The sequence below is a fragment of the Dreissena polymorpha genome, chromosome 4 (assembly GCF_020536995.1).
Source record: "Dreissena polymorpha isolate Duluth1 chromosome 4, UMN_Dpol_1.0, whole genome shotgun sequence".
In the NCBI taxonomy this organism is placed as follows: Eukaryota; Metazoa; Mollusca; class Bivalvia; order Myida; family Dreissenidae; genus Dreissena; species Dreissena polymorpha.
Genome location: NC_068358.1, coordinates 112,631,730 through 112,647,851, shown reverse-complemented (window position 1 = coordinate 112,647,851; position 16,122 = coordinate 112,631,730). Strand labels below are relative to the sequence as shown.

The 16,122-nt window shown below is 35.5% G+C and overlaps 1 protein-coding gene across 2 annotated transcripts in view; it reads right to left on the bottom strand.

Annotated features, from left to right (window-relative positions):
• LOC127877519 (protein tumorous imaginal discs, mitochondrial-like) overlaps window positions 1–16,122 on the bottom strand; it is a 55,947-nt gene that overhangs the window by 23,684 nt on the left and 16,141 nt on the right. For both annotated transcript variants that reach the window (XM_052423454.1, XM_052423455.1), the window contains exons 2-3: window positions 8,067–8,218; window positions 546–629 (exon numbers count right to left, since the gene is read on the bottom strand). In XM_052423454.1, the coding sequence (XP_052279414.1) occupies window positions 546–629; window positions 8,067–8,218 (236 nt within the window). The remainder of the gene's footprint in view (window positions 1–545; window positions 630–8,066; window positions 8,219–16,122) is intronic.

The window sequence follows — 16,122 nt, the reverse complement described above, 5'->3', positions numbered from 1 at the left end:
AGTCTCAGATTAGCCTGCGCAGTTTGCATAGGCTTGTATATAAAAATCAATAAACGATTGAAAGTGACACAGGGTTATAGATCCAGCAAAGTTTATAAATATTTGAACAAGAGCACTGCATAACAGATGCCAACGCTCTGCTGCGGGTGCATTTTTTAATAAATGAAAGCTTGTCAGAATTTATTTTTTAGAGGTCACAGTGACCTTGACCTTTGACCTAGTGACCCATAATGGGTGTGGCGTGTAGAACTCATCAAGGTGCATCTGCATATGAAGTTTCAAAGTTGTAGATGGAATCGGGTTTTCTTCGAAAACAGCCGAGCTAAAAATTAGTTTGACATTGAAAGGGCGGAAATCAGCGGAAAGGAGGAAAAATCACACCTCTGACCATACCCGTACATAACAGATGCACTATCATTATTACAAATATTATATGTTAATTTTTCATAATAAATATTTATATTAACAAGACATTTTCATGATACCATAACAAAATACAAGAAAAAATCAAAACATTCAAACTGCATAAAAGTAAACATTCAAACCTCATAAGCTTCTGAAACTGCCTGGAATTTTTTGGAAGCATCTGGATCATTCTTACTGACATCTGGGTGGTATTTTTTAGCCAACTGTAAAACAGACAATCAACATACCAGTAGGTTAATGACAAACATCATAACATCATTTTATTGCAGAACATGATTATCTTTGTTAAACATGAACAAGATGCATTTGTGAAACACAATGTCCCCCTATATGACGTTTGACCTTGACCCTTGACCACTCAAAATGTGCAGCTCCATGAGATACACATGCATTTCAAATATAAAATTGCTAGCTTCAATATTGCAGAAGTGACATTACATGAGCAATTTTGACCCATATATTTGACCTTGAAGGATGACCTTGACCTTTCACCACTCAAAATGTGCAGCTCCATGAGATACACATGCATGCCAAATATCAAGTTACTATCTACAATATTGCAAAAGTATTCATAAAATTAGCGATTTGGGCCACATATATTTGACCTCTGACCTTGAAGGATGACCTTGACCTTTCACCACTCAAATTGTGCAGCTCCATGAGATACACATGCATGCCAAATATCAAGTTGCTATCTTCAATATTTCAAAAGTATTCATAAAATAAGCGATTTGGGCCACATATATTTGACCTCTGACCTTTAAGGATGACCTTGACCTTTCACCACTCAAAATGTGCAGCTCCATGAGATACACATGCATGCCAAATATCAAGTTGCTATCTTCAATATTGCAAAAGTATTCATAAAATGAGCGATTTTGGCCACATATATTTGACTGCTGACCTTGAAGGATGACCTTGACCTTTCACCACTCAAAATGTGCAGCTTCATGAGATACATATGCATGCCAAATATCAAGTTGCTATATTCAATATAGCAAAAGTTATTGCAAAATGTTAAAGTTGGCGCAAACAGACCAACCAACCCACCAACCAACCAACAGACCAACCAACAGACAGGGCAAAAACAATATGTCACCCACTACTATAGTGGGGGACATAAAAATAACTAAAAACAAGTATAGTTGAAAACGATGGATGCTCCCCTTGTTTGACCTTGAGAAATTCTATTACTAGCCTCATGACCTTGACCACAGTGACCTCAAACCTCACCAAAAGATAGAGGTCCATGCAAGGTACCTACTTGCCAAATATGTAAAAGATCAGTAAAATATTGAAGGTGCTATGAGAAACTGTAACAAAGGTGTGACGGAAAATCTATTATTAGCCTTGGTGACCTTGACCCCAGTGACCTCAAACCTCATCAAAAGGTGGAGGTCCATGCAAGGTACCTACATGCCAAATATGTAAGAGATCATTTTCTGGGAGCATAAAAACTAAAGAAAATGTCAGTGCTTTTAGACAAACGAGGCAATGATGACCCATTTAAAAGCACTTACCTCAATTCAAATATACTCAGGGATTCCAATAGATTAAAAACCAGGAGTCAATGACCCCTGGACTGAAATTTTGAGGAGTCAAATTGAAAAATGCTGGGGTCAATTTTGAAGCGCATTAATTGTGTTTTTGTCTGTATTATTCAATTTTTTAGATAAAAATATGCTCTAAGAGTAACACAATATCTTAAAAAGTTATCCTGCTTTATTAAATAACAATCCATTATACATAACACAACATATTGTAATGAATTAGTACATTTAGATCTACTTCCTTATAACACATTTAAGTCTTTTAACAAATTAAAGTAATTTAAGATATGTACCGGTATCACCTTTTCATCACATAATTATCGTCATTATATTATCATCATCCTTATGATAGCTTTTTTACAAAACACAATCTAAATGCATGGAACATCTAGTATATCTATTACTGTTCATCCGAATACTATACATGTCCGAAATATGTACACTTAAGAATGCCTTACTGTAGTAGTTTAACTTTAATAATCCAAAATTTGTTGTTACCGGTATCTGGTTTAACAAACCTTATCAAATGTTTGTTAAATCCAGTTAATGCTTTCTCCATTATTGAATCACCATTACTTGCAATTTGAATCGCCAGTTTTGAATTGAACGCGGGTTGAATGTTAATTTACAATACGTCCGCCATTTACAATGTCAAAGGTCATGACGTAGCAATTTAATTCTACTCGGATAATTTATATCTAATCAAGGATATGTGTTTTCTCAATGTTTATGTGTAGTATTATGACTTGTTAGTATAAAAAATGAACTGTGATTCCAGTTTATATAAGATGGATGTTGCTCCTAATTATCGGTGGATTAACAAACTGACTAAACTCGCTAGACTGACTAGTGGATCTACGTAATTAATAGACCTTTGATCAATTTGTTTTTTCTTTTATTACTTTTGCCGATTTTCTTTAACCGTGTCATCTGCAAAGTCTGCAAAAAAACCTGCAATTATCGGATGGTCAATCAATTATCACGTAATCACTGCTGCTAATTACCCAGTTAGTGCGCACGCACTATTTAGACGGTGACATGCGTATTGGAAGAGATGAGATAAGATAAACTACGCCTGGGGTATTCCCTCGATTATAGACCGAGTTTCAAATACTGAAACATTAATTTCAATTTGAAGCACAGCAGGATTTATTACCATGGAACTCGAGATGTTAACTGACTGACGCACAGGTCAAATTTTCGATGCGTCAAAATGACGCACGGCAGAAAAAAGGGTTGCGTCAAAAATGAGTCATTTTTAATTTGCTCGCGTCAAAACGCAGGATTCTGCGTCTATTGATATCACTGTTACTATAAGCTGAACACTTGACCAGGTGATCTTATTTTTTACCATATAAACCCAGATTATGAGATTGACTTTTAAGATTTTACCTGTCCACCTACTTTTTGGATGCAAGTCCAGATTCAAACTTGGCCTAAGCATTGTAAAGATAAGCATTCTAACCAAGTTTCATAAAGATTGAGTCATAAATGTGGCCAAAAACTGGTATCAAGGGTTTTCTATAAAACTGATCTAGTTCTTAGAAGCACATTACAGTGAAAACTCGCTATTAAGACCACTTGTGGGACTTTTCAAAAGTGGTCTTAATAGCGAGGTGGTCTTAATTCTGAGTTTTCATGAATTTGATGGACATATAATTACAACAACGTAAATATTCACTGAACTTTTATCTGTTTGCATACAATATAACAGTCTTCCGTTTATACATTGTATTTATACATTGTACAAAGATAGTATTTCAAGTTGTTCATTAAAGAAGTGTAAATACATGTATATGTACTTTTCATCAAGATCCTTGATGTTTTCTTAACGAATGAGTCAATTGTCGTCTGCTTAGCATTTTGTCGAATAAAAGTCGAGATTTTCTTTTTAGAATAGCTTGAAACCGAGTCTTTCCAATGCCGAATAAATCGTCGTTGAGATTTCCCATCACTTGCGTCGATCAAATCAATCTTTTCTTTTAAACACAACTCTTTCCGTTTTCGCTTATCCATTTTGACTAACGAAATGGTATAAAAGTCGGTTTTTATATCCATCACGAACAAAACCGTGTTACTCAAATATCCTAACTGTTAAATTATTCGCCGTAATAAATCTTTAAAGTGTGTACCAAACAACTAACAATTTACCCATCAAAGACTCAATAATAATAATAGCTAATTGTCAATCAAGGGTTAAAAATTATAACAAGTGCCGAAAATCTAACACCTGTGTCGCAAATCGATGCCAAAAACCGTTGTCGTTAATTGTGGTTAATTGGGTCAGAATGGCTTCGTACACAAGCCCGATAGTACCACAACATCAGATCAAGTAAGGTGTGAAAATTACTGGTCGTTTGGCGGGTGTCAATTAAGAACAATATCGATAATTGGTACTGATTAAAGTGGTCGTAATAGCGGATTAGCGGGTTGGTCGGATTAGTGAGTGTAACGACCATTGAAATATAGAAGGAACAAATCGGGACTGAAAAATGGTGGTCGACTTAGCGAGTTGGTCGGAATACCGAGGTGGTCGTAAAGAGAGTTTTCACTGTATTTAGATTTTAATTGGCATACATTTTGTAAAAATAACATTTTATAGAAGTTTCATTAAGATTGAGTTATAACAGTGGCCAGAAAGTTTTTGACAGATTTTACTTGGTGACCTAAGTTTTTGGAAGCATGCGGCAGAAATTTAAACTCATTCTAAACAAGGGCTATTTGTAAAACATGCATGCCCCCCATATGGGCTCTCCGTTGTAGTGACAGCCATTGTGTGAATATGTTTTTGTCACTGTATGTCAATGACCTGTGAAATGTATCCAATTAATAGTGCAAAAACCAATCAGGACCTATACTAATCAATTATATCCATTATATGATTGAGTCTTTGATTTTTTGGATTCTTTTCACACATTTTGACTTATTTGACAATATGTGAAACGTGCACACAATTTGTAATGTTTTATTTATTAATGGTAATGAAACATGTTATTTATAGCAGTTAACTCCCCTAGTCAATGACCACCATAGATAGCAATGCAATCTGATTAAAAATAGCCAAGGCTAGTGTTGTGTATTGGGCAAATGTATACAAGTGCAACTTGACCACATGACCAGTATCATGTGTTTACCACACACAGAAGTCAGTTATGTAATAGACCATTAATTCCACTCCCAACTTTGGCCACTTGCCAAGATACTGACCAGTATCAGATGGGGTTGTGAAACTGTGTAAACAGTAAACACCAGTCCATGTAATACTGGCCTACCACTTGTACTAGTTGATTTGGAGTTAATACAGTAATGCATGTACAAATGAGACACTAAGCTCAAAAGTTAATTATATGTGCCTCTGAAAACTAACCAGAGGAGTGGGTTGAAATTTACAATCTTTGCTTGGCATTTGAGGAAATCTGAACTCTCAGGGTTTGGATAGAACATCCCCAAATTAACTTTTCTTTACACTGTTGTTATTTTTGTTCAATACACAAATATTAACCTAACTTTACAAATCCTGTACAGTAAAGGAAACTAAATCTAAGTTGATATTTTAATATGCTTGATCCTATTTATGTATTAACATTGTTTTATACATACAAACTGTGTTGCTGTTTTTCAATTAACAAGCAGATTAAAAATTAATTATATTTTTATGTATAATTTGAATTGACAAAATTAAATGCAAGTTGCGTAGCAAGAATTACATGTTTGATTTATTGTCAGTGAATCGTGACATTTTCTCAATGTTTCAGACCATCAGTTTGTCAAAGCTATCAACCACTTGGATGGTCAAGCTAAATAGAATTGACCCAGCAAATCACAACTGTCCTGTCGCATATAATATTACATATCATATTACATTGGTTTTTTAAATGTTGAATTCTCACATCATTTCCATAAACAAAGTATTTACTGGCACAGAAACAAAGGCTTATACATCATTATGAATGAACATGTGTCAAACATTCAATTTGTAAGTCTCTTTACTGGACAGTGTGAAAACAGAATAAACTAGTGACCTGAAAATCAATAGGGGTCATCTGCGAGTCACGATCAATGTACCTATGAAGTGTCATGATCCTAGGCAAAAGCGTTCTTGAGTTATCATCTGAAAATCATTTTACTATTTTGGGTCACCGTGACCTTGACCTTTGACCTTGTGACCTCAAAATCAATAGGGGTCATCTGCGAGTCATGATCAATCTACCTATGAAGTTTCATGATCCTAGCATATGCGTTCTTGAGTTATCATCCAAAACCATTTTACTATTTCGGGTTTGTGACCTTGACCTTTGACCCAGGCTTTTTCCGCTCCAATTTGGGAATACGCCACACTGGAATTTTGGGAATTTCGCGTCGTGAAAACCCCCATTTTGGGAAAAAAATTATTCGCAAAATTGGCTCATTTGGGAAAAATTATTGCATGTAAATAGTGTTTCTTATATTTTCAAGAAGCCGTTAACTGGTAAATAACGACAATTTGATAACTTATTATAAAAATTTTACAAAGTATTATGAACATGTGAGATAAGTGCAGGTTTTTTAATCTGAATTCGGGGAAAAGGCCTGGCCTTTTTGAGGTGAAAAAAATCGTGCGAAGCGCCGGATTTTGACGAAAATAAGGAAAGTCTTAAATAATCATTAACATATTTTACAGTTTTTTAAACAAATTCAAGGCAACAGATAATTTAATTATGCAACACTTTCTATTTTCTACACTGGATCAGGTTAACTTATATATTTTAAGGTAAAAAAAAAAAAAAAAATATATATTTTTTTTTTTTTTTTGGAATTGGGAAAACAAAAATTCAATTGGGAAAAAAACAACCAGATTTGCATTGGGAATGGGGCCGAATTTCGGACCCGTGGCATAGGGCGGAAAAAGCCTGTGACCTAGTGACCTCAAAATCAATAGGGGTCATCTGCGAGTCTTGATCAATCTACCCATGAAGTTTCATGATCCTAGGCGTATGCATTCTTGAGTTATCATCCGGAAACCATTTTACTATTTCGGGTCACCGTGACCTTGACCTTTGACCTGAAAATCAAAAGGGGTCATCTGTGAGTCATGATCAATCTACCCATGAAGTTTCATGATCCTAGGCGTATGCATTCTTGAGTTATCATCCGGAAACCATTTTACTATTTCGGGTCACCGTGACCTTGACCTTTGACCTAGTGACCTCAAAATCAATAGGGGTCATCTGCAAGTCATGATCAATCTACCCATGAAGTTTCATGATCCTAGGCGTATGCATTCTTGAGTTATCATCCGGAAACCATGTTACTATTTCGGGTCACCGTGACCTTGACCTTTGACCTAGTGACCTCAAAATCAATAGGGGTCATCTGCAAGTCATGATCAATCTACCCATGAAGTTTCATGATCCTAGGCGTATGCGTTCTTGAGTTATCATCCGACAACCACCTGGTGGACGGACCGACATACCGACCGACCCACCGACCAACATGAACAAAGCAATATACCCCCTCTTCTTCGAAGGGGGGCATTAAAATGTCATATAAACAATCTGAGTGTAATCAAGTTTGAGTAATAAATATGGTCTTTAGAGTAGAAGGAAGGTGTTTTGAACATTTGTTTTGGTGACCTAGTTTGTGGACGAATGCAAGCCAGATTTGATCTCAGTCTAAATTAATTTAAGATAAACATTCTGACCAATTTCATTTATATTGAGTTATAAATGAAGCCTCTAGAGTGGGTTACAAGATATTTGTAATATTTGACCTAGATATTGACTTAATAAACATTCTGCCCAAGATTACCTAAATTGAGTCATACTTTTGGCATCTTATGCCATAACAAGGTTTTCCTAAGATTTGTTCTGGTTAACAAGGTTTTGAACTCACATGACCCAGATATTGTCCAGATTAACATTCTGAGTTTCATCAAGATTATACAGCTAAAAAATAACAACTCACAGTGTAAACCAGACATAGGGTGATCACAATAGCTTACCTTGAGCACTTTGTGATAAGGAGAGATGAAAAACTAACAAAATAAATATAATGGCAAACATGTGTATAACACAATTCACAGCTACACACACAGACAACAATATACTTTACCTTATAATATGCATTCTTTATGTCTTTGGCCGTAGCATCTTTATTGACCCCAAGCACTTTGTAATAGTCCTCTTTATTTAACGTTCCACTGGAGTGAAACTCTGCTTGTCTAACAGTGGCATGATGAGGTTTTGAGGCCAGCAAAGGATGCCCTGATATAAAAACACACAAATAAAGTAACTTTTCATACATGTAGGAGTGAAATACATTCTCTTGACCACAATAATGTTGACAAGATGATGCTATTATAGATGACAGAAGATCAGAATGTGGCAGCGCCGATTTATCAAAATGCTTTTTTTTTCCTGTTCAAAACATTATAGCTCAGTTGAATTATACTAAGGGATATTAAATAATTATAACTCTTTGATTATACTCCTTTAATTGACGTAGCGGCATAATGCCTTTATCGTTTAAAATTTTCTTTGTTATTTGAATTGTGCAGTAAAGACATAAAAATGTAGTCAACATATAATTTCCATTGTTTTGATAAAGGCATTATGCCAAAACGTCAATTAAAGGAGTATTATCAGAGAGTCAAACATTATAGTCGGCATCTGTATTCTCACATTATCGCTGTTCCCACGGCATTTGAGTTGTGCCCTGTAAGTTCTGATTACATGTTAATATTTTGTGACTTAATTTCCATTCTGTCTCAGAAAGCAGTTTTACATGTGATAATCAAGGTGCATCTACATATGAAGTTTCAAAGTTGTAGGTGGAAGCACTTTGATTTTAGAGGCAATGTTAAGGTTTTTGTTAAAGTTTTATATTAGAGGTCACAGTGACCTTGACCTTTGACCTAGTGACCAAAAATGGGTGTGGCATGTAGAACTCATCAAGGTGCAACTACATATGAAGTTTCAAAGTTGTAGGTGGAAGACTTTGATTTTAGAGCCCATGTTAAAGTTTGATATTAGAGGACACAGTGACCTTGATTTGACCTTGTGATCCAAAAATGGGTGTGGCGTGTAAAACTCATCAAGGTGCATCAGGGCTAGCGCTGGCCCAAAATATCTTTGAGCCACCCAGATCAAGGGGGGGTCCACCCAAAAACAAGAGCACCGCCTTGCGGGTGCAGACCGCTCATCTATTTTCTTTTTATAGGTGAAGGGACTATCATTTTCAATCACAAAGGAGGGAGGAGTGGAGTGAAGAGGGGTGTATAGTGTGGGGTTGTGGACATTTATTATTACATTATCTTCCAAAAAAGCGAAAAAAAAAAAAAAAAAAAAAAATCGGGGGGGGGGGGGGGGAGGGGGGAGGGGGGGGAGGGCACGGGGGATGGTTTGGGTGAAGTCTATTGTGGTATGTCAGGTAAGAGTAGTTTCATCAAAGTATCAATCAAATCTAATCATAAATAAAGAAGTTATGGCAATTTTAGCAAAATTTAATAATTTGACCTTGAGAGTCAAGGTCATTCAAAGGTCAAAGTAAAATTCAAGTTGCCAGGTACAGTAACCTCATGATAGCATGTAAGTATTTGAAGTTTGAAAGCAATAGCCTTGATACTTCGAGTGGATCGAAACACAAAATTTAACCATATATTAAAAGTTACTAAGTCAAAAAAGGGCCATAATTCCATAACAATGACAACCAGAGTTATGCAACTTGTCCTTTTACTGTACCCTTATGATAGTTTGTGAGTGTTCCAAGTATGAAAGCAATATCTATGATACTTTAGGGGTAAAGTGGACCAAAACATAAATCTTAACCAAATTTTAAATTTTCTAAGTATAAAGGGCCCATAATTCCGTCCAAATGCCAGTCAGAGCTACATAACTTTGCCTGCACCGTCCCCTTATGATAGTTCATAAATCTTGCAAGTATGAAAGCAATAGCTTTGATACTGTAGGAATAAAGTGGACCTAAACACAAAACTTAATCAAATTTTCAATTTTCTAAGTATAAAAAGGGCACATAATTCTGTCAAAATGCCAGTCAGAGTTACATTACTTTGCCTGCACAGTCCCCTTATGATAGTTAGTAAGTGTTGCAAGTATGAAAGCAATAGCTTTGATGCTTAAGGAATAAAATGGACCTAAACACAAAACTTAACCAAAATTGTCAATTTTCTAAGCATAAAAAGGGCACATAATTCTGTCAAAATGCATGCCAGAGTTATCTAACTTTGCCTGCCCAGTCCCCTCATGATAGTAAGTAAGTGTACCAAGTTTGAATGCAATAGCATTGATACTTACTGAGAAAAGTGGAACTAAACGCAAAACTTAACCAAATTTTCAATTTTTTAAGTATAAAAAGGGCACATAATTGTGTCAAAATGCACGCCAGAGTTATCTAACTTTGCCTGCCCAGTCCCCTCATGATAGTAAGTAAGTGTACCAAGTTTGAATGCAATAGCATTGATTCTTTCTGAGAAAAGTGGACCTAAACGCAAAACTTAACCGGACGCTGACGCCAACGCCAACGCCGACGCCGACGCCAAGGTGATGACAATAGCTCATAATTTTTTTTCAAAAAATAGATGAGCTAAAAATTAACTTGGATCCTAGATTGTCTGTGGTGCGTTTTGGGCCTATTGCCAACTAGTTTTCGTTTGTTTCAAATAACAATATGTACTATAGATTTTTCATATATCTTTTAATGACAACAAGCACATGTCACATATCATAATATACATCACATCACAATTTTCATAGTAATTGAGATATTTTCATACAGCACATTTTTAACAATATGATGAATGGCATGTAAAATACAAGCATACATTTCATTCACAAAATACATTGCAAACAAATCCTGCTATATACAGAGAACAAAGTCATGACATGTTTCATTATTATTTCATTATTATTCTGCGCTGTTTTTTACCAGCCCACAGCTTGTAGATCACTTTAAAGTCAACATCTTTGCAGTCTTTTCCTTCAATTGAGATTTTCATGAGATGTTCCAAATTTTTTACAGTCAAACAATTTCTTGGATCAGTTTTGATTACATTCTGCCTACTGAACCCTCGTTCACAATCAACTGTAGACACTGGGGATACTAACAACCTCTTGGCAGCTTCTGCTGATGCTTCATTGCGGACTTCATAAACACCAACTGCTTGCTGGCATCGACGGCATGAGTGTGATCTGAAAAAAAAAAAATAAAAAAAAATAAATACATAGTCAATCTGCATATATACATATAGTTAGACTAATAGAATTTCAAAGTAATTTCAAATTAAAATTCCTCTCATCTTCAAAATCTTACCTTTAGACTTTGCATGTTTGGTCACCGAGTCTTTTTTCAGGATATTGCAACCTACAGTGAACGTGTTGGAATTCTGCACCTTAATGCATAGGTTACAGTACATTGATTTTGATTCATTCTCAAAGCGAAGCCAATTATTATCAACTTTCCATGAATCTTGGAATGCTCTAGTTTTTTGTGTTTTAATTCTTTTGTTTGTTTGTTCAGCCTCATTTTAGTCCAAAGGATGCTTTAAGGTTAAAGAAGCCATGTTAGCGACTGTACGGACAAAGTGGTTACTTCCATTTATATTGTAGACGATATGAATTACTCTTCCTATGTGTTACAAATTCGTAACTTTAATTGCAATTAAACCGCGCGTGTTTTTCACGTTTTCCTTTGATTAAAAAATACCACTGTTAGTTAGCATAGTGTGTGAGTAAAACGATCAAACTAATCAATTATCACCTTTTCATTTCAATCGAAAATCGGCAGAAAGTTGTAACATCAATGACATAGAACTAATTATTTAATTATCACTCTTTAATTTAGTTCGATAGTCAGCTTGGAAATAATTAATTTATTGTCACGCTTATTTTCATTTTTAATCTTATAATACGACATTTGCGACCGGCCGCTATTTTGTTTGCAGACAATATTAACTGTGTAGTCAAAGCTCCACCCATTTTTACGTTTCATTCAACAACATCATTTCATGTGTAAGCGAGCTCTGAGTTTTGATTTGCCAGCTACCATGTGCACTTCCAATAACAATAAGGTCAAGCGATGTCTCGATACAGATGCAGACCGGTTTTCGTTCACTGACACTGTTCAAATTGCGAATACTTTCCTTTCATCGAAACAAAGAGAAAAATATAGAAACCAGTTTTGGGTTAAAATGGCGGCTGTTTTCAATGAAATTTTACGAGATTTTAGCATTTTTGCAAATCGGATTTTTCTTGAGCCAAATTCTCAATATGTTCGCAAATGGCGAACAACAGCGCGAGCCCTGGGTGCATCTACATATGAAGTTTCAAAGTTGTAGGTGGAAGGACTTTGATTTTAGAGCCAATGTTAAGGTTTTAGCACGACGCCTACGGCGGACGAGCTGGCTATGACAATAGCTCGGGTTTTCTCCAAAAACGGCCTCGCTAAAAATACCACAAAAGATCTCGGTATTATGATGTTAGTTCTACAGTACAGCCAACGCGGAACAAACATAATCCGCGGCTAAGCCACGGCCAGAAATTTAGTAAGCGGCGGCCGTGTCAAGTGTTCACGCGGCGTATCGCCGAGACACGCAGCATTGATCCAAGCAATGATGCCGAGTCTGTTTTAACCTCGCGTACTTTCGCGGAGTAAATCCGCCGCATACGTACGCGGCGGATTGAGTGAAAAGATATACACCAACATGTACATTAGTGTGGCATAGAAACCTAGATTTACGCTAATTTCATATTTGTTATTTTCACGGTTTAATAAGCGATATGGCACGTAATGCGATTTAACAAATTATCGTTGAATAAATAACGCACAATGTTAATGTTTTGTTCGATTCTGAAATGAGCTTTATTAAATTTGTAATCCGAAACACGCTTCCAAAATTTTAATGCTAATGTGACATGAACAAATTCTAGCGTCAAATAAACAGTGCTAAAATATCCTTTGTCTCCATAAAAAGCGCGCGGAAATTATGCAGACATGTAGAACGTCGCATGGAAAGTTTGGGTGTATTTTGTGTTGTATAAAAACATGTACATCAAGTCAGGCAATTCAGTGGAAAAAAACCCCACCACGATTGGACGTTATTTCATCACATCTTTAAATAGTAACAAATGCCAAAATGTATTTGATACTTAAGAATAATTGCGAATGTGTTTGTATCTTGAGCACTTTTATCGTAAATATTTACCGGAATTTGCTTTAAAACTGGAATATACAGGATTATCGGGTAATGATTAGAGATATCAACTGTATAATATAAACAAGGGACAAAATTGTCACAAAACCAGGTTTTCATTGTGAAAAAAAAATCTGATAAAGGGAGAAAACTCAAACTGAACTTTTGAAATGACCAAAAAAAATTAACCCCCTTTGTAGGTTTTTTTTTTTTTTAAATCTATTTTTAGTCGTGGCGACCTTGACATTGGAGATATTGACGTGATTCTTTCGTGGGACACACCGTCCCATGATGGTGAACAAATGTGCCAAATGATTTTAAAATCTCACAATGAATGACATAGTTATGGCCAGGACAAGCTCATTTATGGCCATTTTTGACCTTTGAACTCAAAGTGTGACCTTGACCTTGGAGATATCGACGTAATTATTTCGCGCGACACACCGTCCAATGATGGTGAACAAATGTGCCAAATGATTTTAAAATCTGACAATGAACGACATAGTTATGGCCCGGACAAGCTTATTCCGCCAGCCCGCCATCGCCAATCTAATAACCAGTTTTTTCCTTCGGAAAACCTGGTTAACAAAATGAAACTACTTCATATACGAATAGTCAAACAATAGTTATAATAAGTTGATAGTTAAGTGTTGGTTATTGATGTGGCTTCAAACTGCTTATTAATTGTCTCAGCTAAAATATAATAGCAAAAACAACAAGCAATTATAAATCTACCATCTGCTGGAGCCTTGACCACTTGTATGTGCTTAAACATAATTACGTGACATTGTTTATGTGTGAAATATATACACTACGGGCAGGAAACAAACTATCTTGGTCAGACACATTAAATATGCTTATATGCTAATACATGTACATGTTGTCGTAAAAATTAAACCCAAAACAAATGTGTTTGTTGATCGTTTAATATAAAGACAATAATCATACGGCGCAATAAACGCACACAAAGTAACTTAAAGTACTTTAGCCGATTCTAAAAATGACAATGGTAAATGATTATTGGAATTTTATTAAGACATACCTGTTATAATCGTATTTTGTTTTTATAAATTTGATTTTGTTTATTTGCATTCTTTTAAAATAATAATTATTTGTATCCTGATGACATCAATTTCTTTAGAAACGGGAATGCAATCACTAAAAACAAAACAACAGCATGCTTTTTTATTAACTCGTTTATCTATTTTGAACCCGCACACATTAAATTAATTATGATTTTAAATATATTTATAATTGTTCTTTTAAATTTCTTTGACTAATTAATCATTTAAAAAAAACTTTGATATGAAAATGCGCATCGACTCGACGTCATGTGGCGGATCGCGGCTTGCCTCGGCAAGTCTCAGCGGACAGATGCGAAGCGTCGTGGCGTAATGCGACTTGCCGCCGAATACTTTAACGGCCGACTCGACATCGACTTGTTGTGCCTTGCCGCCGCGGATCGCGACATATGTTTGCTCCGCGTTGGCTGTACTGTAAAAGCTTAAAAAGATGTAAAACACTTGTTTTCATCAAGTATTAAATACAATTGTTTTTTTTGTTCCATTAATAATTTCATTTAAAAGTTTAGTAAGTGTTTTTGTACCCAAAAAAGTCCATATATTTATTACAATATATGATTATTAAATAAGCTTTTGCCTGTAAATTAGGTGGCACCTACATGTATTATCATATCAATAAATTGTATTAGTTCAGACACTTTCAATTGGAAGTGTATAGTATGTATGCGGTTGCAATAATTCAACTTTCAGCTTTAGTACCCAAAGGGTTGCGGAGAGTTAAAATGCGCTGTCTATTGTCCTCAGGTGCAAAATTTGATATGCACTGCAAGGGCTAAGGAACACTGATACTGCAAAAACTTATCAACTTTACCTGTCTAAACAGCGTTTTTCCTCACTACTTTGGGCATGGTGCCAGTACAGGCCTAATTGGGAAAATTAGCGGCGTTGTCATCAAAATTGGGAAATTTATTAATTATGCTGAAAACTTTCGAAAACATGTACACATAATAAGTTTCATGTTAATTTCGAAGTGGTAATTGATTTCTTGCAAAATCTTGTTTCTACCAACACTAAATAACGAGTTTGTTAAAGTGATATTATGCGCATTTTTCACTGTTGAATTGAGCTGAAAAGAATTAACAGGTCAAAAGAGTTAGTTAAAATGAGGTAACTGACCAATTATCTACAACTCATCTTGCTACCAGTTGTTTATAAAAAATATATATTACTTTCAATATTTTACATGACTGTCCCAGTCCTCTAAGCCAAGCGGAACTGTCTTTTTATTAGGATCAGAGTTAGTGTCCGTGTGTTGTATGAATAAATCTGCACTTAAACTAAATTTAGATTCACATTGTACATTAAATTATTTCTGTCAGTTGTCAAAACGAAAGTACGGTTGAAATTCAAATGCATTATTTGTCTATTTCCGGGATATTGTTTTAGTATGCTGATACTGTATTAACAAATATAAGTGTATATGACTTGAAAACACCAAAAAAAACAACATAAAATGTTGCATTAGAAACCTTTAAACATAGCATATACTGTTAGATGCGTCTAATATCACTTTAAACCAAACACTCTTTTTACTGAAGCTGTGCTTGAAAGTATCAACGGTCTAAACCGAGGCTCTTGAGCATCATGTTCCGTAGGCAGGGGTGGCGAAATCAAATGTCCGAGTTGCCCGAGTCGTACATTTGCTTGTCTGGGCAACTGATTTTTTTCAATTAAGTTGTCCGTGGACAACAAGTTTTTTAAAAGTCGGGTCCAGGTATACAAAAAAATACATTGTATTAAAGTCGTAATTAAGTTTTACAAAACCGGATGTTGACATGCGATAACATTGTCAGTGCTATTTGCAGAGCAATCAAGCTAAAATACGGGCACTCTCCTGTGCAGTGATCTCCCTTATTCTATAAGAGACCAAGAGCATGCC